This window comes from Halichoeres trimaculatus, unplaced genomic scaffold (genome assembly GCF_033239565.1).
Source record: "Halichoeres trimaculatus isolate MK-OKI-2021-1 unplaced genomic scaffold, fHalTri1.1 fHalTri1_scaffold_3, whole genome shotgun sequence".
NCBI lineage: Eukaryota > Metazoa > Chordata > Actinopteri > Labriformes > Labridae > Halichoeres > Halichoeres trimaculatus.
This window is the reverse complement of record NW_027437181.1, coordinates 18,797,148-18,823,361: the sequence shown is the minus strand read 5'-3', so window position 1 is coordinate 18,823,361 and position 26,214 is coordinate 18,797,148. Positions and strand designations below refer to the sequence as shown.

Here is a 26,214-nt window from a genome sequence, read left to right as displayed (position 1 = left end):
ATGTTTAGATGTGTATTGACATGTAGGCAAATGCAGCCTTGGTGGAAGTGTTGCTGAATTAATTTTCTAAAAAGTACGTCAGTGGAAGATGTCAACAAACAAACTTTCCTAAGTGCATACCTTGGCTAAACACTGTATATTGGAATCCAGTTGTGATTGTTTGGCACATTCCTCTAAAAAAGCCTCCACTTAAGAAGCAAAAGAGAGATGCATCTTCTTTTAACCTGCTTGCTGTTTACTGTTGTGAGAGAGGTCAGTGGTGCTTTCAGCATGTTGTTTGGAGTGTGCTTGTTGCTGCCTCTGCAACATAGCCCACCTCCCCCTTCTGTGTGAGCGCTAAGCCTTTTGTGACTGTTGTTAAAGGACCAGGCAGTGAAGGACAAAGCCCTCCAGAGCATGGCCTCCATGTCCTCGGCTCAGATCGTCTCTGCCACAGCTATTCACAACAAGCTGGGACTGCCAGGCATCCCGCGCCCAGCCTTCCCTGGAGCAGGGGTAAGACCCTTGTCGGCACCCCTCTATTGATCCCTCCTGTCCAGCTTCACCCAGTGCAGCCACGGGGCCAACAGCGCCGGCACCCGGGCCAAATCACATTACACACCACAGCTTTGCACAACTGCCCCTATCAGATAAGCACACAATCAAAAGGAGTGGTAGTCAAGATAACTACATGCACTAAACATGGAGTTAAGAGCCAGTTTGATCTTCTTGTTAACAGCTGCTCACAGTTGGATGATGTTTGTGTCTTTGTTGTCTATTTATTTGTCTAATTTTCCAGTTATGGCAGGGGATGATATCAGCTGGTCAACCAGGATCTTCACAAGAGTAAGTAACACACCCTTGTGTTATGGAAAAAAAAAACAATTTCTTGTTACGTCGTACATTCACTACACTGTTCACTAATGGCACTTCGGTTCTCTTTTTCAGTATCAAGCCTTTCACCCAGCAAGCCTATCCCATCCAACCAGCTGTCACGACAGCCATTTCAAGTGAGTCTTTACCCGACAAAGAGTCTTTTCAAAGTGGTATACTAGTGTATTTTAGTGCATCTTGGTTTTTTCAGCAGCTAAATTATTGCTGGTAAGATATCCACCCCAACAAGTTCAGTAATGTGCACAATGGAAAATATGCCAATAATTTAGAATCCATTCATCTCTATACATACCTTCTTTAATCTCATTGATCAGTCCATTTGATATTACACTATGGGTAAATGCAGATTGTCTCCCTGTTAATCAGTAACAATGCTAGAATAAGTAAAAACACAAAGAGCTTGCAGCTTCTGACTGAGATGACATGTTTGATATATCAAGTGATGACATAATGAATTTTGTTATCATCCAATTTTTTTTAGCAATTCTATGACACAAATTTTCAACCAAAAACTGTTTCAGTTTACTCTAAAAGTATTCCCACAAGCCAAGGGAACATGTACACAATGCTTTCTGGATGGTATCTAATATGCTGCAGTGCTATGACTTTGATAATGTTTCCGTGGGGCAGATGAACCTTCTATCCCCACAGAAACATTTCATTTGTTTTGGCTGAATAGTTTGAAATTGAAGCACCAGATACTTTCTTCTCACTGACTCCAAGAAGGGTTCCTGAAACCTGTCAACCAGTGTTTTCTTAAATTACAGCAGGATTTTATGTGTTTTGATTGGGGTGCATGATATTGTTTTTTTTTTGGCGACAGCTGATATGCCGATATTTAACACCTCATTAAGCCGATACTGATGCCGATACCAATATTTTTTTTCCTGTGCACATAATTGCAGAGATCATCAGCTGTCTTCTGTATTGGAAGTAGCATATTGCATGATGGTGCATACTCACCACATTTGCTATGTAATACTAATTTCTTGTGCAAAATAGGAAAAATATTTACTTGAAACTGTATATTTATTTATGATGATTGCTTTCAAGCAAAACAATTCAAAAAGATAAATTACACTTGAAAGCTGGCTGATGCTGTTCCTAAGAAAATCATAACAGTACCCAAAACCCGGGCAAATTTGGCCAATTTCATAACTGACAGTCAGTAAACCTCTGTTCACAGGGGACATATGAGAAATGCAAATGTACAGCAATTAAACCCAAATTGAAGTAAGTGGTTTACTTTGGAAAATGGTTAATGCACCTTAAGTAGTCATATACATGTATCTTACAGACTGCTGCTAAACTTCTAGATAAATAAAATGTATCTGCAGCTTCAGCCCATTATTTAATCGGTTTATTATATTGGCGGAATTTGAAGTGTTGGCCGACATCCAATATTTTATTTTTAAGCTAATATCGGCTGATAACGATAACGTGCCGATATTATTGTGCATCCTTAGGTATGATGTCCTGAAAATGTATTTGTGCTGCACTGTAAAATCCCCCAAACGCATGATGAATCTTAGGTTGCATGTCCCTGCAGGTTATGAGCCCACAGCAGCTGCAGCTCCTACGGCACCAGCATGGCAGGGACGCTCCATCGGTACATCCAAACTCCGGCTGGTGGAGTTCTCTGCCTTCCTAGAGCAACAGAGAGATCTCGAATCAGTAAGCAGAGCATTTATCCAAAGCATGAAAAATTACTATCTCATGTGTTCATTCCCACCTCTTATCATCTGGTCCTTTCCTGTGTGAATACACTGGGACATTTTCCCAGGCAGAGACTCAGCTGAGAGGAGGCCAAAACAAGCTGAGAGGGAGAGGACTGGCCTGTAGAGACACAGCATGAAAACCTGCAGAAATAATGAAGGACTGTTTATTTATCACTTTCTTAAAATGCGTGGCCAAAGTAGATTTATGCTGCAGACTTCAGCTAGAGCGATCTACAGACTCACTGAATTTGAGTTCAATCAACTGAAATCAAATCCCACACTTCTTGTTTGCTTTAGCTACTCTTACATGTTGTTCCACATTTCCTTTGCACTTTCCTGTGGTATAAATACTTTGTGACAACAGCCATTAGTCTAAGATTCAGTTTAATGGCTGGAAATGGTGCGTTTTGCCCTTAAGGCTACGTGCTGGAGAGGCTGCTCTCCGAGCTTGTGGACTTACAGTGTGCAGCACCACACGACAGGCTTTGCAACAGTCACAACCAAGGGAACCAAACTCTGAAATTGAAGTGGTCTCTGATTTACTTTTCTGCTTTTTGCTTAGCATCGTGAATTTGAGGTTTTCTAAAAATATTCATTTTTAAAGATTTTTTTACATGCCCATTCAGATTTCAGAGTTGAAAAGTAAAATGAAAACTATCAGGCTGATTGGAGTTAATTTGAGGCTGAGGTGTTTCTTCAATATGTCTGCTGTTACCTTTTAAGTTGTGTATAGTTTTTCCAAAATATAATGCTTAAAATATAAATATTTGATACTAATTTATAGCTTCATAGGATTTTTGCTGTTAATATTTGATGCTGAATCTAATACTTTCTATAAAACTTTGGCAAAGCAGTTTGGTATTTCAGCCTGATTTAATTCAAATCAAGGGATCAGCTGGTCTGTGGCTTTTGTGGAGTAGAATAATATGAACAGATTTGTACATCATACAATAAAAATCAAATACCTCAAACCCTGCAGACAGCCACATAAAAAGCAGTGTTGCAAAGGGTAATTTCACATCACCAGAGAGTATTTTTGCCAGTATAATCCCAGCTTCCTCATGCTCTTAGAGTGGTTATTTGTCACAATTGCCTTATTTGTCTCAGTGAACCTCCCGTCCCACATAATGAGATCTGATACTGCTTTAGATCATGTCTTTGTTGTTCTTTGTGAGGTAATTATATTACAATTTAGTCTGGATAGACTTATTTTTTAAGAATCTGTTTCTGATTCTTTACTTTTCAGTACAACAAGCACCTCTTTGTACACATCGGACAGACAAATCATTCCTACAGTGACGCCCTGCTGGAGTCGGTAGACATCCGTCAGATTTACGACAAATTCCCCGAAAAGAAAGGAGGACTGAAGGAGCTGTATGGAAAAGGTCCCCAGAACTCATTTTTTCTCATTAAATTCTGGGTGAGTGTCATTTGTCAGTCGCACTAATACACACATTGGTATAAATATCAGTGTAACCTTGTAAACACTGATGCAGGATCATGTCCAGTCTGTTCAGGTTGGTCTTTGGTGATTGGCTGTAATTATTCTACACAGAGAAGATTGCTCTCTTAATGTTTGCAGAATGCACTCTGCTGTATTTGGACTTGCATAGCAGGAGAGCTTTTGATCAAAGCACTCACTAATTCAATGTAATATCTCCAAACAATGGAGTGACCTGGTTGCACTCCTAATGGCTGTTTAAACATTGCATGTATTTCCTCCCTGATGCAAAATGCTAACTAGCGGCAGGCAACAAAGTAGGTCCGTATGCACTTGGACCAAGTCCCTTCAAATTCCTTTTGAAGTGACTAGCCAATCTAAATTTCAAATGAAAGACAGAATCTGCACAATAATGAAAGTATAACTGCTTTGCTTAATGAAGGAGGAGAATGCTGTAGGAGGATGTCTCGTCTTTTTGTATCCATAATGAACAGGATGTTTGGGGCATAGAAAGGCTGCCCTCCAGGAGCAGACCCGGCTCAACCTTGTAAATCAGTCTTTTACGCAATTTCATTTAATCCTCTTTAGAATCTGGTTTCAGATATGGACACATTAACATGCTTATTCAGATGTGGCCAAGGCTTTTTCAGTATGATATGTGATAAACACATTATATCCGAACAAATCTCAATCAGACGTTATCTTTCAAAGATTTTCTAAATTTGGGGTTTAATAGAACAGTATAGATGGGAGGTTTTAACCAAATTTTACATTTTTTATCAAAACAAAAAAGAAAGAAGATTAAGAGACTGAACCAAAAATAGTTCTGATGCATATGTCTTTATTTTACCCTGTCCACAGTTTGTACTTTTATACTGGCTAGAGAGTGTTCAAGAAATCAACACACCGGTAATAAACTATATTACCAAAACTTAATATTTATTTCAAGGAATGAGATAATCTCAGAGGTATCTGGTATCAAACTATGTAGATAACTGTGTGAAATCAAAGTGACAGATCTCCAGCTAACTTCCAACAGGTTGATCCTCGCTTCACCTCAACAAGTTTTAGCCTATATATTTTCTTACCCATCCATGTCACACATGTGCAGCGCAGAGCAGGTTCAGAGCCGGTTTTTACCTTGTGAGTCGTCCAAGAACAAAATTAGAGCTCAAGTGAATGATTATGTGACTCTCAAACAGATGTATATGACAAGAATCAGCTGCACACTCCTCTTTTTCCCCACAAGTTAAGTCATTGCTGCTTTACCAACTCTTTTTTTAATGATTTTTAATTTTTTTCCCCATGTCACTGTTTTTTTCAGCCCCGAGCACAGCTGCTCTGATTGAACTCCCTCAGTGCATTCCAAAACATGAGTGAAGTGTTCACACACACTTTAACAGTTATGCAACATTTTCTGTTTGTTTTTGTTTGACTCAAATGAACAACAATTTTGGGCTTGAGTCACTGACAAGCAAATGACGAAATCCCATTTTGCGGACAGCAGTGGTACAACATGAAGGGGATTTTGAATTTGTGTTCAGTACCTCACAATATCTGTGCAACCCACTCTGGATGTAAAAAAAGAACTGGATGTGTTCAAACAAGAAAAAAAGAAGAGCATTTTACCACAGCTGAAAATTAAACGCTTAATTTATTAAGCTCATGCACATACTCCCATCCTGCTTCCAGATGTTGGCTCTTTCTTTGATTCCCCCTCTCTGTAATCATCAATTACTTAGTCCCAGAATAACACTTTGTCCTTCTCAATAATTTGACTTGACCATGGATTTTTCTACATCAGGCACTCCATCTTTTAATGTATTTCCCTGTTTTATAACTCTGCTTTTACTTCTTATAAGCACAGTTGTTTGTGGATTTTGTTTTGTAAACTCCTGCTGATGTGTTCCAACTTTTTACACAGGCCGACTTAAACTGCAACGTTCAGGATGATTCTGGATCTTTCTACGGAGTCACCAGTCAGTACGAGAGCTCGGAGAACATGACTATCACATGTTCAACAAAAGTCTGCTCCTTTGGCAAGCAAGTGGTGGAGAAAGTGGAGGTATGAAATGAATCTCTGTTCAGGGAATCTGAAGAACGCCATGAAACCGAAATGATTTAACCAGTTTCTTTAATTTTTTCCTCTTTCACTCAGACTGAATATGCACGCTTTGAGAATGGACGCTTTGTCTACAGGATAAGCCGATCTCCCATGTGTGAATACATGATCAACTTCATCCATAAGCTAAAACACCTTCCTGAGAAATACATGATGAACAGTGTGCTGGAGAATTTCACTATCTTATTGGTAATCACCTCTGTGACCTGAGTGGGCAACCTCCCTCTCCAGGGCTCTCATTCTTCTTCTTCTTCTCTTTGCTGTCAGCGTGTGTTGGTGGCGTTATAAAGAAACACAGGAGTGGGAGGTTGACTGGGCCTGCAGATGAGTTTCTCTGGCTGGTCCTACATTTCTGTCATTCCACAGGGGATGAAACACAGTGTGAGGAGCCTCATTATCTGCAGGGGGGATAGGGAGGATAAGAGGGGGCAGGAACCCCTGTTATTACCATCACATGGGGTCTTAAAGTGTCATGCAGCACTACTGAGGAAGCAAAAACACATAGAGAGACGGAGATTAAAGCTTGTTAAGACTAAAACTGTTAAGACCAGTACGAAATCCATCTTTTTAACCTTTCAAAGCTGAGGACTTTTTTGGTTAAGAGTTGGAGAGCTTTAAGAAGCTCTGAGATCTGCAGTAGGAAACAGAAACGGAAGTGTCGGATAACAGATTGTTATTTCAGTTATCAACCTGCATCTTCATACATGCCTTTTGGTCTTGATGACTGAGTTTAAAAGCTTTCAGTTTGCTGCCTTTGGAAAAGTCTATAACAGGGTGTCTGCGGGGTCTTAAAAAGTATTAAAAGTTGATCAATCAACTTTGGGAAAATTAAGGGTCTTAAAAAGTATTAAAAGTCTTAATTGTGGTTTTATGAGGTATTAAGTTTCATAGGTGTTCAAGCTTTGACCCCAAAAATATCCATGAATATTCATTTTCCTCCTTGCAACTGTCCCCTGATTGGGACGTTAAACATTCAGCCTATAAAGTTCTAAAATAGAATAGAATAAAAAAGAATAGAGTTACTTTATTGATCCCAAACTGGAAAATTGTCGTGTTAACAGCAGAACTCGATGGAGTCAGTAGAAAAATACAAAAATAAAAAAAGAATAGAATAAAAAAATACATAAAGACTCTAGTTACAATAAAATAAAACAATAAGAATTGTGAGCGGTATAAACACCAGCTATAAATAATGTCATTTCTAGTTTCATAAAGAGAAATTAAATACAACATTAAAGCAAATCACACAATCTCCGGCACATGTCCTAAATTTTAAAAATGATAAAATAATTTCTCATTTTCTTCAGCAAGTTGGCCTTGAATAACTGCTGTTTCTTGTTGTAGGAGTGTTGATAAACCTGCCTTTAGTTTCATTTGTTCTTTCAACCTTTATTCCTCCTTAGATTACATCATTTCTGTAAAAATGTAAACTACAACTGTTAAAAAGTGAATGCCAACAACAACTGAAAGTTGCGATAAAGTCTTAAAACTTTTTTAAAGGTTTTTGAAAAAGTCTTAAAAGGTATTGAAATCAACCTCAGGATTTTAGCATATACCCTGTATAAATTTATTTAAAATCCTTACAAGATGTTTGAGTCCTCCCTGTTTTTTTTTAAAGATATTTTCGCCAAATCCCCAGAGATTTTCATCAGTGCCTCTTTTCTAACACAATCCTAACTTCTGTTTTAAATCTTGGAATAGGGGTTGGGGAAACTAATCAATATGTATCGGGATTTTATGTTTGACAATATCTAAATTAAGAATTTTTTGTCAAAACATTTTTTTTTCAAAGTCAAATTCTTCATTCCAGTCTTTGTTTATAAGCTGGAATGGAAAAAGGTTACCACTTTGACTCACGTGATGTGCATTTTATGGGAAAATATGCCTCCAGATATAGTCTGGAGACATTATCATCAACATTTAACTTTTTCACATGGTCTGGTGTTCAAAAAGCAAACTAAAAATTGAAAAAATCATAAATATTGAAGAATTGCAATTTAAGTTTAATCGGCACCCCAGAAATTGAAACAGAACTGAATCGTGAGAATCGCATATCGCCCAGGCCCTATTGGAGTGTGTGTGTTTTATGCTCTGAGAGCTCTGATACAGAAATTATTACATAACATTGCTGCTGGAGTGTATTTGTAATCAAGAGTGACTCATGACGGTTTCTTCATTGTAGTTTTTATTGCAGGTAACTGCCACAAGGGGGTGTGTGTGTGTTTGTGGGGGCAGTTGAAGTCAAACCCCTTAATTTGACTCTGTCCATCAGAGTTAATCATTTTAAGTGATGAGCTGACTGTTAGCAGAAAACAAGATGACAGCTGATGTCAGAAGACACTTTTACACAATTTCAGGACAGAATGAGCAGATATAGGAGGAATCATTTTGCCTACAGGGGGCACTAAAATCCACACAATGTTCATCACAGGAGCTTAAAGCTATATCCTCACCCAGGGATTTTAAAAATTCAGTCTTATCCTTGGCAAGAAAATACTTGAAGAGATTTTAATGTGCTGCATGGCAATGTAAGGATGAATTTTGCGGAGTTAAACTGCAGTAAGAAAATAAGTGGAAAAAGAATTGACCAACTATGAAAAAAGCACCAGTTATTCTTAACTTCTTTCTGATATTTCAGCATTTAAAAAAAATCATATGAAGTGTTTCAATAACACAAAGTGTTTTTCTGCTGCAAAGTGACTGTGCATTTGTTGTCTTTCAGGTGGTGACAAACAGGGACACACAGGAAACGCTGCTATGTATGGCGTGCGTGTTTGAGGTTTCAAACAGTGAGCACGGCGCCCAGCATCATATCTACAGACTGGTAAAGGAATGAGGAAGACTCCCCATTCCCACGCCTTCAATCCCCCCTCTTTTCATAGACTTACCAAACTCAAAACAAGTGGCAGTGCCTCTAACCTGGAAGTCACATCCACAATGCTTTCTGGTCATGGTATCGGGTGAAGTCAGTTGTTCTAAATTTGTGTTAATATAATGTGTTTGTTATTTGACTGCAGCTGTGAAATGCGGTACAGTTGTTTTATGTTTGAATATGGGGATTCTCCTCTGTTGGGTATAAGTGTGGCCGTTCTTGAAGAATTTAATCAATTAATTTCGTAAATGGAAATTTGTCTATTGTCTTCTTCTGCTTTGTTATGTAGAGTAAGAAAAAAAAGGATGTTGGCCTTTTCTATCAGCGGCCTGATGTGGTCTGTGTAATATGTTTGAGTGTTTTTTGTATGTTTGTACTTCATTATATTGTGAACATACATATTGTGGATATATGGACAAGCACCCATAGCCGATTGAATTTCCAAAGAACAAAACTTATTTCTAGAGGCAGGAGGTGCAGAACTTGTTTCCTCTAGCTGTCATTGCTTTATTTATTCCTGCTAAAGCACTCCAAGTCTTAGACATTAATTGAATTAATGCACTGTGAAACACTCATTTTGACTGCTTCTGCTCCATTACAACAACCCACTTAGCATTTCTTTACTGCAAATATCTCTGGCTGCTAACAGGGGAATATTTGGGTTTAGGCAGATTATAGTCAGGCCCTAATATCACTCTGAAGCACTTTGTTCCTCTTCCCGGATGGAGTTTTTTCCCCCCTCTGTTAGATCTGTGCTTTTAGTCAATGGTATGAATAATCACAAATCCCCCATCAGAAGGCCTTGATCAGTTTGCTGTTGCTTTGCCCCCTTTAAAGACTATGAATATCGCCCCCCTCTGGAGGTATGGTGTATTAGCTCTAAGTCAGAGTGTTGCTGCCTTCGTGTTCACGTTTCTGTGGCCTAAGCCGATGCCCAGCCTTAAAACATGTTAAAGCTGTGTGAACTCCAAAAGATGCCACTAAAACTGTGATCTTTACACTGGGAAGACTCTTTATATGTTGGGTAAGAAATTCACAATACTATCTGCCAAAGTGTAGATGTACAGTGCCTTAAAATATGCTCTAACACTATCCCTTTGCTTTGTTTTTAAATTGAGTTTTGTGGGAAGACCAGGCAAAAACAATTTTCTGATATAATATCTGCTAAACCTTCACATCTGAGAGATCCCATTTCTTTTAACTGGTACACTCCAAGAAATACAGTTTGTGTTGTTGCTCAGAGGCACTTTTAAGTTAAAATATGTTCAGAAATAGGAAAATACAGGTTGTGTTTTTTTCACATGCACACTCACATGCTCCTGAAACACAGACTGTCTGCCTTTCCAGTTGTACAAGACCAAAAACACAGATAACGTCACTCTTTCATATGTCCTGCTTGGTAGCAAGGAAGTGCCTTTGGTTAAAAATGTCCAGCTCAAAAAAAAGAAAAAAAAATCAACAGAATTTTAAAATCAAAAGTTGCAAGACCAAAAAAGAGACAAAAGCGAAACCAATCACCACATTGCCTTTTTGAAGGATAGTGACAGAATCGCAGAGCTGTTTCCTGGTAGATGACATAAATGATGTATTGAAAATTTGCAAAGTGATTTCACAAGTGATGTAGTTGAAATGTTTCTCTGTTTGAGGTCAAAGAGTGAGAGACCTGTTGATACAGAGCAGCCGCTGACTTAATGCAGGATATAAACTCTGCAGCCTCTGCTTTGTGCACACTTGCAGGTTCAAGTGTCGGCTAATTTTAGGAACATTATGATTTCTATTTTCCACAAACCACACGATGTGAAACTTCACTATAACGCCACAGTACCTTTGATGATGCTGATTGTGTGTTAAAGCAGGGAATGACAACTCCTTTTTTTCTGTCTTTCAGTAGAGAAAAAAATGTTTATTTATTGGTAATCGTAAAAGAACAGGCTCTGACCTGATTTCTCTTGGGCTGTTTTAATGTAATCCAATCTGAAATTCATCATTTTTCAAAGTGTGGACGAAGCCGTCAAGGTTAATATTTCCATTGTTAACACTATAACTACTCAAACTTGTCCTGTTTCTTACATGAATATTATTATCTCAAGTATTTTAATGGGAGAAGCTCTTATCAAATGCAGACAATGTCTCTGGATGCAGAAGAATTCAGTCATTTAGTATTTGGCCACAGTCCTGTGGACACTGTGGAGACTTGACAGATTTTTTTTGTTTACCCTGTGTATCAGTTCACATTTATTCATTACTTAGTGTGATGTTCCTGTTTTCTTCTTGTACTTGTATAAAGTTGTACTTGGTTATGTGACGATATTGTCTGTTTGTTAAAGCCCACTGAGATGGTGAAGATGTTGCTGCTGCACTGCTGGTACATTTGGACACATGGTTAAAACACTACAACAGCAGGACTGATGCATTCAATGACACGAATGTTGGGTGGACTGTTTAAAGAGACAGCGGACATGTTGAAAAGAAATGAAATCAATTAATCAGCCAAGTTGAGAAATCATGCTGCAAACATATCAGCAGTTTAGCTAATTTTGTAATTCTGTTTAAGAGTAGGTACTGGTACCTTTTTCGTTTGTTTCATGACCCTTTCTCAGATGGCGGCTTTAAAGTGATTTTTCACATAGCTCACATATAGTTATCAAACACACATTGAAGTTTTGTGTGCAGACTTGTTTTTGTAAAAAGGTGCTTTGTAAAAAAAAATATATCCTAGCTTTTCTTGGTACAGATGTGTGATATCTTTTCGTATCCATGATAAAATAAAGAGTTGCAAAAGGAGAAAAGAAGCTCTGCAATGTTTCTGTGTTCTGCATATGGTCTTGTCTTTGCTCTGTAATATTATGATGCCTTCTTGATAATAGTAGATATTTTGTAGCTTTCTAGACACTTTGTATGTACGCAATATTGAAGTTAAATAAATCTGAAAATATTGCCTCTTTTTCTTGTTGCTTTAATTAAACATTCAGCAGAATATCTGTGAAGAAGCACAGTGTGTGTTTCTGCTTAGAAAGTGTGTGTAGTGGAGACACATCCTTGTAATTGCTTGACTGTACCAACAGTACCTGAGACCAACAGTAGGAGGAGCCACTTACTCTACATACAGGCCCTGTTTTACATGTGAGGGATACTCAACTGCAATGACTGTATACAACAGCAGAGGGGGGCATTGCATAAGTAAAATGAAATTAAATCATGAATTAAAATTGAGAAATTAGTAAACTAATTTAAGCTCTTATTTCAGACAGCAAAGGCTTTTGAATCAAATGTATCACTAAAAGTGGATAGAATAGTAAGCTGATGGTAGTTTGGGAATCATACCAGCTATACAAATTTCTGTGTACATGTGAATCCTGACTTATTAAAATGATTACTTAAATGCTCCCTTTAAACCAAAATGCTGGTACAAATGAGGTTTGTTAACAGTTGATCCTGGTTTCTTTGAAACACGTCATCCTTCATGTGCTGACATGCATGATTGGTGATTCAACACATTTTTAAGACATTTGAACATTTTCTATATATATTTATATATATATATATATATATATATATATATATATATATATATATATATATATATATATATATATATATATATATATATATATGTGTGTGTGTGTGTGTGTGTGTGTGTGTGTGTGTGTGTGTGTGTGTGTGTGTGTGTGTTTATTTTCTTGGCTTTTCCTTGGGGGGCTCCAACAACCTTTCCCTACACGTGGAACAGTATTTACTTTTGAACTAGACTGTTCAGATTCGAATTTGAACCGTCATAACAAATGGAGGATTTTAAGTGGTAACCTAAGAAACGAAATCTATTTTAACTTTTCTTTGCAGAGTCAGAGAAAGGGCTTCAATTCAAGTCCAGCACAGGTAAGTTCATGTCTGTTTGTTTTAAATATTTTATCATATTATGTTGAAATATTGGCTGTGCGGTGGCCCAACGGTTAGCTCTGCAGCCTCACAGCATTACAGTCACTGGTTTGATTCCCAGTTTGGTTGGTGGGCCTTTCTGTTTGGAGTTTGCATGTTTCTCTCTGGGTACTCCAGCTTCCTTCCACAGTCCGAAAACATGCTCCTCAGGTTAATTGGCTGCTGGGTGTGAGTGTACACATGCACCATCAGTGTGTCAGCCCTGTGATTGACTGGTAACCAGTCCAGGGTGTACCCCACCTCTCGCCCAATGACAGTTGGGCTCCAGCCATCTGCAACCCTGAACGGGATAAGTGGTTTCTATAAATTAATGAATATTGAAATTTAAATTAATGAATATTGAAATATCAAGTTTAGGTGAGCTGCATGTAGACTATTCTGTATTCCATACAGTTTGCTTTTGCTGTGTTTTTTTATTTTTTATTTTTTCCCTGTGTTTATGTCTGGGATCCTACACATAACCGTGGTTGCATTGTTTACACACAAGATCAACTGTTTACCCAGCAACTCAACAAGTTATTTTTTCAATCCATGCTTTTAAAAACCAAAGGAAGAGGACAGGGTGCCAGGCAACATGGATCATGAGCCAAACCAGGAGCAGGTAAGACAATAAGTAAAAGTTTCTGGTCATGCAAACATCCCTTTCTGGCTTCAAAGACCAAAAGAAGTTTCTATCCTGGTTTTAAGACACCTGTATATTCCTTCTGGACCATTTCACTTAACTAGGACACTAAAGCATATGAACACATTCTTTGGGTTTTTCTTCATTCTTTGCTCCTGCATACAGACATATGGAAAGTCAGCTATGCCATATCTAGTGAGATTAGACGTTTACACCAGGACAGTACTGCTGTATAGATGTTTAAAATTAAAGAGATGTGATATTTCAGTTTACATAGCAGCATCCCCGAGATACTTGTGAGAAGTTGATTCGTATTCAATATAAAAAGTATTATTGAGGCAAAAATTTTAAAATATTATAAGTTCAATGAAAAGGTGAATTTGCTCTAAACAGCATTGTCAGTAACTTTTTTGATTTTGTGGGTCAGTTAATTGGTCATTTGTGACAAGCTGTCGCTTAACCACCCTCTCTGGTTTCAATTCCTGCAAAGATATAAGATTGTAAAAAAGTCTCAAACAAGTTGAGGTTTTGACATAAGTTTCTGTTTCTACTGCTAACATCTTATGTTCATATGAACCACGTTCTTTGCCTCTGCAGCTTTCAATGAGTGTCTTTAACTCCACATGTGCAGCAAATTCAGTACAAATGCTGACACTCAGTGGACAGATGACACCACTGCAGCATGTTTAGTCACCTTGGTGCATTTTTCTTTATTTTCTAGACTTTGGGGACATCGACAAGCTCTTCTGCAGCCTTGGAGCAGGATCAAAACCCTGTGCATATCCTGTAAGTAACACTAACATACTCACACGTAAGCAGAAGAACACTTGTGCGTATCACCATACCCACAAACACATGTGCTTTCTTCAAAATTCATCCCTTATTTCTTTTCCCTCTTTTTTTGAGGCAATTAACTACATATTAACATGTCTTTGTATATGAAAAAAGCTATGTCCCAATACTTTATCAGAATGATAACATGAACTATCACTGTTTTTATACACAGAGAGGGAAAGAGTGAAGAAATGCAGCACAAGAACGAGCCGTACATAAAGCAGCCACGTAATTCATTCATTATCTTCGTGTCAATGAAAAGGAATACTGTGCCAGATGAAATAAAAGTCAGAGGGTCTGCAAGTGTTGCTAAATACCTCAGCCAGGAAGTGAGTGTGTTAGCTTTCTGTTAGGGTTTTTACCCTGTACAAAGTTTGGGAAAAAAATTAAATATGTTTTCTATAAATGGCCAATGAAAAGAATTTGAACATATGTTTGTCTTTTACAATGTCTTTTGCTGTGCATATAGTCTGGCTAACCTGTTCGTCAGTGTGTGTGTGTGTGTGTGTGTGTGTGTGTGTGTGTGTGTGTGTGTGTGTGTGTGTGTGTGTGTGTGTGTGTGTGTGTGTGTGTGTGTGTGTGTGCGCTTAATGACCATGCGTTGTCATCTGTCTACAGTGGAATCTCCTGACAGAAGAAGAGAAGTCACTTTATAAAGAAGCAGCAAAAACTGAAAAATTGACCCACAACAAAATGTACCCAAACTGGAAATCCAACTATGTAAGGACATGATTTTTGCACAAAATTCATACATTTTAACAACATCAGAGATATACACAGGAGAAAACAAAAACAAAAACAGATACCAAGTACAAATTTGACACAGACTTCACCTTTAACCTCTGTATTTGATGGAGTCTTATCTCAGGAAAAATAAAATGAGACAGAGCAAGAACTACTGTAAAACACAAAGGTTTGATGTTAGGAACATTTTTGTGACACTTTCCTCCAACAAAAGTTTGGAGGGAGTCTTACAACATGAGGCTGCTTGGTACAGTATTGATTGCAGGTTTTCTGACATGAATCTCTGCAAAAATCAGTGACTGTTAAAGCAGCTTAGGAAATAAACAAATAGATAGGGGGATCCCTAAACCCTTAGACACAAGTCAAGATAACATAAGTATCTCACACACCCTCTAGATGTGAAACATTAACATGAAACTGTTTTCCTTCTGTGAAGTTTTTTTTACCAACAAACAGTCCATGCTTGCACTACACTGCTGTTTTTACTAGTGTCACAGGAGAAATGAACAACATTCAGTTATTTTTAGACTAGCCAATCAAGCCTTTAAGAGATGTGTTAGATGTTTTGTTGTTGTTGTTGTTGTTGTTTTTAATATATTTAAATAAAGATTTATGTCTTGTTGTTGTTTAGGGCAAAAAGCCCAAGAGGGTGAGGCCGAAGATAGGAAGAAAGAAAGCTCCTGCTAAAGTGACAGGTAGTGACAATATGTCCATGAATTACACTGAGCTTCATGTAAGATCTCAACAGCACAGGATCAACTTTAAACACTTAGCTTAAGGTTGATTTGCTTGGATGGCAGACTCATGGATCTTATTGATTTCAAAACATACCTTTAAGATACCTTCTAGGAAATGTATTCACTCTCAGTCTGAGTATATTATTAGATGTTGGCTTAAATAACAGCAACTTGTATTTAAAGTATAAGAAGACTGATCAGTGGTTTTGTTTGTTCACAGATTTGACTGAGCTGGTCTGTGAGCAACAACGACTGCATCTACATCAACAGCTGCTGCCACATAGCCAGCAGACAGATGTGCTGAGGGATTTTTCTGCACAGTCCTCTAAATTAGTGTGGGTTCTTATGCCACAAACATATACGGGGGAGCAACATCCTTTGCAGTTAATTCAAGTGCAGCCTTCACAAATGCAGGCCCCGTCACCATACATTCATGCCAATCGGGGTACCTGCCCCATATGTTTGGGGCCGTTCCTGACTCAGCAGCTGACACAAGCATCTCCATCAACCCAGGATCAACAGAAGTAGCTGCAATTGACCATCACAGGGATTGTGGAGGACTATTGCCTTTGTTGTGGGATGTCAATAACCTTCTGAAAAGAATAATGTTATGGGTTGACGCATGTGATGTATCTAAGATATTGGACACATAAAATACTTAAAGTATGATAAATTTTGGTTCTCTCTTTGGGTACTTCCTCCCACAGTCCAAAAACATGCTCACTAGGTTGATTGGTGACTCTAAGTTGCCTGTAGGTGTGGCTGCACGCATGAAAAGTTGTCCGTAAGTAACTATCACAACGAGAAAAAAAAAAGTGAATGAGATTCAGCTGACGATCATCACCTCAAACCCCAAATCTCACCTCGTATCATGACGTCCTCATAGTGACACAGGCGAGTGTTTGTCACGTGAGGGCGCAGCAGAAGCACAACTGAAAGTCTTTTCAGGACTTTGCAAAGGGAGAGTGCACAGAGGGACACATGGACCGCCAAAGCACGAGTAACTATTGGTCTGCAGTGCTGCGCTCAAACAAGCGAGAGAAACAGGCTTGGACATAGCGGCGCTTTGCTCCACGGACTATTTCTCGTTCCAAGGTGCAGCTCAGAAGGCATTCATGATGTCGGAGTCCGAGGAGAGTAAGATCTCAGTGTGGGTATGCCGAGAGGAAAAGGTCGTCTTCGGACTGTCAAGGCGCACGACCTGCTCGGATGTTGTCAAAGTGCTTCTGGAGGATCGGGACTCTCAGCGCGGCCTCTCCACAGCCTCGCTCTCCGGGGGCTCTCTTGGTTACTGCATCGTGGAGAAGTGGAGAGGCTTTGAGAGGATTTTGCCAAACAAAACAAAACTTTTAAGGCTATGGGTCGCATGGGGAGAAGAACAGGACAACGTTAAGTTTGTGTTGGTAAAAAACGAAGCTTCATTAGCAAACTACGGAGCCCGGAGCGCAGAGGCGCGCGTAGTGCAGAGCAAACACGGTCCCTGTGCTCCCAAAGGGACCTCACGTTCTCCCATGGCTGGCATTTCACCTGAAAAGCAACGTCGGATTGTGAGGAAAGCTTTCAGAAAGTTGGAGAAGATGAACAAGAAGAGGGCACGGGTGGAACACAAGGACGCGCCCTCGGCAGAGAGGATGGAAACTTTGGTTCATCTTGTGATCTCTCAGGATCACACAATCCGCCAGCAGGTTCAGAGAATTACTGAGCTGGATTCAGAGATCGAGAGGCGCGAGGCAAACGTCCATTTCGACAGAATGAAGAGACATGGGGTGAATTATGTGCAGGACACATATTTAGAAGATGCTGTCTCAGTCTCCAGACTTGAGGGGGACAAGTTATGCTCAGCTGAGACCCTTGAAAAGTGCGAGGAGTATTTCCGACAGCGTGAAGACGTAGTCAGACTGCAAGAGGAGCTGTGGGAGCAGGAGGCTCTTATAGACATTATCACGCAGCAGATGCAGGAGGAGCTGAACCAGCGCTGGATGCAGCGGAGGACTGAGGAGCTGCAGAGCAAAGGCCCAGAGCGCACAGAGGGCGCAGCGTCCCTAACTCACACAGAGGCGGACCCAGAGTCAGAAAACGAGCTGCTGATGAGAGGGGAGAGGATCAGAACGCAGTTAGATGTGAGTTTATACATCGGTCTGCGCCTCAACACGGATTTGGATGCTATTAGGAACGATTTAGTGCTGACCGAGGAGATTTGCGCAGCAAGAGAGAAAGAAATGAGGGATTTGCTGGAGAAAGTGAACACTTTGGACATAGAGGAAGGCACTGACAGAGAGGGGAGATGTCAGCACGGGGCAGATGATGAAACAGGGATGATGAGCACTTTGGAGGGGCAGGGTGAGTGGGTGGAGCAGGCCAGGGGTCTGTCAAAAGCTCACAGCGTGAACGATGACGACTCAGACACTGGCTTAAGTTCTCTGCACAGTCAGGACTCAGACAGCCACCCTGTGTGGGAATCTTTGGTTTAAACTTTCTAATACATTGTATCATCTACCAAATGAACTGCAGCCTCAGGGATCATAATGCTCCAAAGTCAATGACATTCACTTTTATAATCCAAAGTGGTGAATTCAAATTGATCTTTTCTTTGTATGGCATCATGTTAATCCCCACATGTTCCTATATCTTTTTATATCCTTCTTAATCTGGTTTTAGAGCTCCAGTTCATTTTTGGTGGGGTAATAAGTGTTAATCTCTCCAAGAAAGTTGCAGTTTGACGTAAAAATAAAACTGCTTCCAAAGATTAAGTTCACTTGTTCCCTTTTCTCGCCACAATGACCCAGAAACTGTGGAGTGATATTAACAGAGATGGTGTTCAGGTCATGACTGTGGGGTTAAGTGATGAGTTGAGATGAAAAATAAAATACAACAAATAAAACTGAGTGGCTGAAAAGCAGATCATCTCCACAACCCCCCTGCTACACTTATACACATGGCTCAGAGCCATCCGTCAAAACACAAAGATATAAGGTGTGAGGAATAATAGTCTCAGTCCTGAAGGATGTCATCTCAGCTTTCACTGTGACCCAGACACTGAGTGATAAGAAAACCTCTGCAGACCAAACAATAAAGTCAAAACAGAAGGAGTTCAAACTGAAGCGCTGCCATCCTGGACAGAAACAGTCTCTTTCATAGATGACAGTTTATGCACTTACTGTCTGACAGACACACAATGACTCCTCTATGTTCCTGACGATTGTATCACAGAGCTGAATGACTCCTCAGATAAAAACTCCTGATGTGGGTATTACAGCTAGCTGCTAAAAATGAATTTATCTCCTTGATTTCAACACACCAGGAAAAATACGTTTGTCTAAATATTTTTCATGCCATCTAAACAATCAAGCCCAATCAGGAGGAACTCTATTTTTCCATCATTTTTAACTCTAACGGTCAAATTTCAGTGTTATGAGTTGTTGTTAACCCCTTGATGCCTGTTGTCGTAAATTTGCGACAAACCCTGTCAGATCTTGATGCAGCTGAAATGACCTTTGTATCTCATTACCACCTATTGATTGAAATTTTACACATATCAAAGATCATATCAGATCCAATTTGTCACAATACATTGGTCAGGGCTTCAACTTCTCATGCTATTTATATAATATAACTTAGTTCAAACTATTGTGGGTACTGTACTCAAATTTACAATCTCCACTCAATTTAACATCCGTAAGAATGCAAAAACACATTAAAAATAGATTTTTATACTTGTTAATTAAATGCAGTCAGCAAGGGGTTAAACTACCTCAGTTGGTATCCCCTGTTGTGTCTATAACCCTTTCTAGCAGGATTCCTGGTTCTGTTTAACAAGAGAAATAAAAACACAGTTTATGACATGGGCCTCATTTTAAGCACATGTCAAAACACTTGGGACAAAGGCATGTTTATCAGTGTGTGGCATCACCTCTTTTTTATAATACTTTGTATGTGTTTGCAAAGCACAAGGTACAGAAGAACTGTGGCCTGATAGAATTTCAGCTGCTCAACAGTTAAGGGGTTTCCTCTATTGTATTTTAATTCCATGAAGCTGCAAATGTTTACAATGGATAATAAGTCTAGACTGCAAGCAGCCCAGCCCAGCACCCAAACTCTCCACCTACAGAGCCATAAACCTATACTAAACAAACTAACCTATTTATTGCTCAGCATCAAAGGTGCCGTCCATGATGTGTCAGCTATTAGTGCATCCCTATACTGTCCTGGATGCTGGCTTCTGAACTGTGCCATGTCAGGCGGACTCTCTCGTCTTGACAATAGAGGAAGTAGTGCCCACTGTTTCTCAAATATTTAACGATTCCCAGTCATGTCATAGCCATGTTTCCTCTTTGCATGGTGCAGTTTCACCAGTATATGGCAAAAAACTACCCAGACACATTCCTTTCTGGAAGGGATTGTGAGTTCATGCAGTGATTTACACAACAGAATCATTTCTGCATTTAATAAAGTGCTGCTTTAAGGCCCCAAGATCCAGCATTCTGTACTGGTATTTTCAGCTTTGTCTCTTCTGTAATGAGATGACTTCAGATTCTCTCTTAATAGTATGTGCTGCAGATCATAAAAATCCCAAATTCTTTGCAAACTCTTATGTCACATCAATCAGAGCAAAAAACTTCTTCTTTACTTCTGAGGGGCTCTGTCTCTCTTCAATATCCTCATCAGACCCGGTCATGTCACATAAGTGCTACATTGTATAGTCATTAGTTGGGAGATATGTTGCCAAATGTTTTTTTGTTTGTTTGTTTTGTTTTGTTTTGTAGCCTTGTTCATCTTTTCAGTAAGTGACTGCACCTGTCCCAACTTTTTGGAAACATGACGTATATCATTTTAAAACATTTGATATGTTGTGTGTGGGTTATTTTGAGTAACAGTCATTAAAAATAATAATAATAATAATAATAATAAAGTCCATTATTAATTATAAAAATTTAACACAGCCTCCCAACATTAAAAAAAAAAAAGGTGTTTTGATCAAAGACAAAATTTTTAATGATATGGCACGTGGTAGAGACTTTATGGCTGAATACACAGTGATACACAAGACCACATTAAGGTGTACATAATCTGAGTCCCGGGGGTTGGATTCCAACTAATAGCGGTATTGAATCATCCATAACAACAGAAAGAATAAAAGAATTGGAAAGTGGTTTCTCAGCAGATAAAGTGACGATGATACATAACTCTCACACGTGTGAATATTGGAGGATCATCTGTTTTAAGTATACTGTGTTACATGGTGAGGATGTTTTGCTATTGTATCTTATCACGGCAACACTTTCTCTCTGCTATGAGAATAACTAACGTGTCAGTTCTTAAATTCCCGGATGTGCAATTACTGAAACATGTTTCAAAAGGTTCTTTTTATAAGATATTCATATAAAAACATGACGCTAAGTTGCGGTTTCAGAGTTTGAAAAAAGATACACACTGCAACGAAATACAAACAAAATTCAAGCTGTGAGCGAGGTAGTGTCATCAAAAGCAAGTAAGCAAAGCAGTCATCAAAATTACGATGCTAAAACAAAGTCCAAGCCTTAACAAGTGAGAACAACAACATATTTAATTTAGTTCAATATAGGTCATCCAACCAGTCTCTTTCTAATGTGTTTAAATGTCTTTTTTTTTTTACGGATGTTTGGGCTGACTATGCTGAAATGAGTCACAGATAAATCAGACGCACAGAAATAACAGCTGCACTGATAGTTTCCAATCTTCTTTGTAGTTATGGCTGAGAAGAAGAACTGGGTACACAGACTCACAAGAAGCCACAAATGCTTTGCTCCTCCTTAGTACATGACTTTACAGAGGGAACTGAGTTTGTCAAAAATATAACACCAGTCCAGATGGAGACATATCTTAACATCCAAAGTGTGTGGTGCAGCAGAGAGGAAATGTTATGAAAGTGCTCCAGGCTTTTGTCCTTGTGCCTTGCAAGGGTGTTGCATAAAATGATGGGCCCTGTGCACAGGCATCCTCTATGGACCCCCGCTAACATTGAAAGCTTTTCATTTCTGAAACCCTTGTGGGCCCCTTTCACATTAAGGCTCCCAATGCTCAAGTACCACTTCTCCCCCAGTCTGATGCCCCAGGGGCAATGAGTCGCTGTGTCGTCTGGTCGCTTTTCAAAAAAGTTCTCCTTGAGAGTGCAGAAAGGAATTTTAACTGAGTGCACAGAAGACATCTCCTACAGGGAAAAGACTGTGGAATACGATTTTTTGGATGCAGATAAACTGCACTCTGATTTTCTATTGTTGGACAGATTCATATTGTCAAGCATAGTGTAATAAAATGCCACAAAATAGAAATGCTTTAAATATCCTCCCTCGTTTTCAAGCCAACAAACGAGGCATGCTTCAGAGCAAAAAAAAGTTCAAGAAATTAAATACATGGATTCCAGTCCATGCAAGTGGTTCTGAATCAAAGTGAGATAATGGTTTTGTAAAACTAAGACAGTTTGACCACATTTTTAAACTGTCAACACAATGCACATACAGATTAACTGATGAAAATATGAATAATTTCTTAGTTTGGACTGGTCTCTGCGAAAGCATGCATACACTGTCACCTTGAGGCCACCTTAAGTGTCTTTGTTCTCTGAATTTAGGGCAGTCATTATCAGACAAGGAGGAAGTACTGTGTTACACTCTTTGTGAATGGCAGCCTTCCTGCCCCCAACACCCTTTCTCATGTGGCTCTTTTCATTTACTACTCTGTGCCGCAGAGGAACATAAATTAGCCCTACCTGACAGAATAAACCCTTTATGTCACATGCCACCAGTGCAAATGCAAAACCATGTACATTATTCTCGGAGGAAAACTTGAGCACATTCCTCGTCTTTTGTTTCAGAGGTGGAGCCCATGTGGAGTGTTTCCCACACTTCTGAATGGGGTTTCATAAATGTCAAGTTTGTATAATCTGGAGAGTCCTCAGAGGATTTGGGGCCACTCTAAAGGAAACTCTGGAATCTGGAGGGTCTCTTCTCTAAAGGTGATCCCTGAACTGGTTTTGTTAGACACAGCAAAGTTTTGGAGGAATGTCACTCATAGTTTATATCAAAGATTCTGTTTCTTTTTGACTATTTCCTGGCAGAAATATGCACAACTCATACAAACAAAACACGCCAGAACAAAACAAATAAGATGTCACAGCTTTTGTTTGGGGGTCATGACAGGGTTCGCAGGTCATGTTATCAGAGGTTAAGTTACTGAAGTATCGCAGCCACCCGACCCCCTCTGCTGAGGGGGTCATTAAGGTGAGCAGGAGGGGAGCAGAAGCGGATAAAGGAAGCACGCTTTAAGCAGCAGGGCTGTCAAATTCTGTCTCTTCATAGAACCAGCAGAGGGTTTATTAAGGGGTGTGTGAGCACTAGTGGGACCAGAGGTGTCCGCACTGCCACTAAATCATCATGTCAACAGAGTTAACCTCATGAAGAGCCATGAGACCGTTTCTGTACATCAGCTCTATCTGAATGAGGAGGCGACATCCTGAAGAGTATTGTCTCCAGATCATGTGTCAGACCATAGTGTATTTATTCAAATGATGATAATTTGACCCATTAGGACAAAAATTGAGTTATTTCTTTGCTTTTGTTCTTTTCTGCAGCATCCTATTTCCTTTTTAGACAACAGTTTTATAAAAAAATGTTTTCAAGAGCTGTGCAACAAGCGTGAGTTTCCATCTACTTAGCTCCATAGTTCTAATAAAAATAAAGAGGCTTATTCTCCAAAACTTATGGAAAAAAACATCAACAGTAGGGGCAAGACAACAATAAACTGTGGTCTATTGGTTTGAGTTAGGGAGAAAGTGGAGGGTTGCAGCACAGGGTGGCTAAAGCAGGAAGACAAACGTGGTAGCAGCAGGTGAAGATTTTGAGAATGCACAGCCAGTGGGACTCCCCCACACAACACCTAGGTAGCCCATATTTTCTGTCTATATTAGTGTTTAACTCTTTTAATCCACATAAGATTGAGTGAATCTTAACATCAATGGTCCTGATCTTATGAAATATGTCAACACAACTTCAAACTTCATCAAACTGTTGAGCGGAAGAAAACCTTGTCCAATTAATCTCACTGAAATCAATCATTTCTCCTGCAGTCAAAGCAAATTCCTAGCCAGGAATACAAACGGAGCCTCTCCTAATGGCATAACCTGCCAGACTTCACTAATCCCTGAAATGTGTCACTTTGTGTTCCTGGGAGCCTTTTGTTCAGCCACAGGGAGTGATCCACCATGAAGTCACTAATGAAGGTATTGACTCTGGAGCCAGGACTTCAATACCAGCGCTGAGGTGTGAGCCGCTCAGAAAGCACTGGGCCTGCTGCTAAATAACTGGGCCAGCCAGTGTGTGCTCATTAGACCTCATTGTGCCACTGGCAGGTGTGTTAATCCTGTAAGTCCGGGTGCTGACCCCCAGGACCTCGGCTGTGGGATACTGTACAACCTCTCTATGAGGGTTTGCAGGCCTGTCACCTCCTGTAGGAGCAGACGTAGCCCAGATCTGTCACCAATTGGCTCTTTACCCTCCAGTAACCTTCTCAGAGGGACAAAATCACAACCAGTGGACTGACCGACACAGACTTTATTCCTATGAAACCTAATATATAGTTTAATGGATATTTAACAATTTACATTACCTCTGAAATCTATTTATTGAGATTTAGCTGTTTTTTTTTCAGATCAAAGGTAAAATTAAATGTCTCAGTTAATGTTCAGCTAACAGCGATAGTGCTTCTTTTGACTGACTGCGGTTCAAGCATATACCAACTGTAAACAGTGAACAATGTTCAAGCATAAAACTCACCTTTGTGGCTATTGTAATGATGATGTTTTAATCTATGGTAAATACAGAATATGAGAACGGCCATGGTTTTTTTTTTTATGCACTGTTATCTCGTGTTATACAATGGTCTGGGTGAATACTCGATTCTGGTCCAGCCCAAGTGGACCAAAAAAGGTCTTCATTTGGCTCTTTAGCATTCTTAGGCAATGCCTTGAATACTGACTTAGGTCATGTAGCTACATCACCTTGTCCTTTGTTATTCTTGCAAGGTTCTCCTCAGGAACAGCTGTCACCAAGGCTGAGAGAAACTGGTTCATGGCTATCTGTGGAATTCAAAAGTGAATAGTCATTGTTAGCAGCTATAGCAGCAATAAAGTTATTTAAATCTTGATTGCTGGCTCTTATTCAGAAGGGTTGTTATAGTTCTTCCGATTATTTAACCACATTTTGAGTTGACCGTTGTGATTCTGTGCCACAAACCATAATAGAAACAGGACAGGACACATATCAAAGCACTGTTAAATGAATTAACAAACGTTTGATTACATTTCACATTACATTGCAAAGTTAACGTTTGCCTACATTTTTTGTTACCTCAGCTTAATTGAAGCATAGATAGGAGTTTGTCAGCCTCTCATCTGCTAACCGGCAGCCCCTAAACAGGTAAACAAACTAACGTAAAGTGTGACTTACCGGAAGCTACAGCGACAACCAGTGGCTGGCTCGTTCGGGGCAGCTCGTGTAGGTTCAAATCAAGGCGAATGCAGTATCAATGAATTTTTTTAATAACCAAAAAAAAAACAAAAAAAAAACTAATCTCTCGCTCTCTGTCGAGATAACGCGAAAGGGTAATAGGTTATGACGAGAAAACTATATTTGTTATTCTGAGATAATAAGTCGTTATCATGAGATGACAGTGCATTAAAAAAAAAAAAAAATCAAAAAAATCATGGTCGTTCTCAGCCTCTGTACAGTTCCAAACATTTGTTGACAGCACCATGAACTACTGATAATCCGTCAAGGCAATACGGGTTGGCCTCTCAGAGATTCAAAAAATAAATAAATAAATAGATAAATAAATAAATAAATAAATGCACTTAATTTCGTTTATACTTGTTGTTTATGGATCATTACTTATTCCAAGCTATGCCAGTATTTTGCAGATATCTTCCAATATTGTCCAATTGAACATTTTGTTGGGTAGATTTCTACTTTGATTTCAGGATGGTAATCATCTAGAAACACACAACACAGAGAGTTGCCCATTGGCCAGGAAACATACATCTTAAAAAAGTAAATACAGTCTCATCCGTTCAGTGTCGAACATGAGAAACTTAAACACAGTCATTTAGAGGTGTTTGTTATCAGGGCCAACCCACCAAATGACCAACCTGTATAGCCATTGAGCATTTGAGGTAAGTTTAAAGTAGCTTAAAAAAACAACAACAAAAAAAAAACCAAACAAACATGAAAAGGCCGTGGTGTCTTTGTTTTGTTTAGTTGACTCGAGGCCACTACATCTCAGTGAC

General features: G+C 39.3%; 2 protein-coding genes and 1 long non-coding RNA gene across 8 annotated transcripts in view; 2 read left to right on the top strand and 1 right to left on the bottom strand.

Moving 5' to 3' along the window:
* Nucleotides 1-11,925, top strand: part of tead1b (TEA domain family member 1b) — a 45,747-nt gene extending 33,822 nt beyond the window's left edge. For all 6 annotated transcript variants that reach the window (XM_074666095.1, XM_074666094.1, XM_074666097.1 and 3 more), the window contains 8 exons: nt 364-495; nt 779-825; nt 928-989; nt 2,423-2,547; nt 3,838-4,011; nt 5,957-6,097; nt 6,191-6,343; nt 8,877-11,925. In XM_074666095.1, coding sequence (XP_074522196.1) covers nt 364-495; nt 779-825; nt 928-989; nt 2,423-2,547; nt 3,838-4,011; nt 5,957-6,097; nt 6,191-6,343; nt 8,877-8,990 — 948 coding nt within the window. In that variant the 3' untranslated portion in view covers nt 8,991-11,925. The remainder of the gene's footprint in view (nt 1-363; nt 496-778; nt 826-927; nt 990-2,422; nt 2,548-3,837; nt 4,012-5,956; nt 6,098-6,190; nt 6,344-8,876) is intronic.
* On the bottom strand, nt 6,483-25,427 carry LOC141787585 (uncharacterized). The gene is made up of 3 exons (XR_012598086.1): nt 25,379-25,427; nt 24,931-25,008; nt 6,483-6,552 (listed from the first exon to the last, which is right to left on the bottom strand). It is a non-coding gene; the product is annotated as an uncharacterized LOC141787585 (long non-coding RNA).
* rassf10b (Ras association domain family member 10b) lies at nt 16,888-18,601 on the top strand. Its single transcript, XM_074666856.1, has one exon. It carries the CDS (start codon nt 17,015-17,017, stop codon nt 18,368-18,370), a length of 1,356 nt encoding a protein of 451 aa, XP_074522957.1. The 5' UTR covers nt 16,888-17,014; the 3' UTR covers nt 18,371-18,601.
* Nucleotides 25,428-26,214: the final 787 nt, after the last annotated feature.

Excerpts from the sequence above, each read along its gene's own strand:
- rassf10b (XM_074666856.1), top strand. The coding sequence starts at position 17,015 with ATGATGTCGGAGTCCGAGGAGAGTAAGATCTCAGTGTGGGTATGCCGA.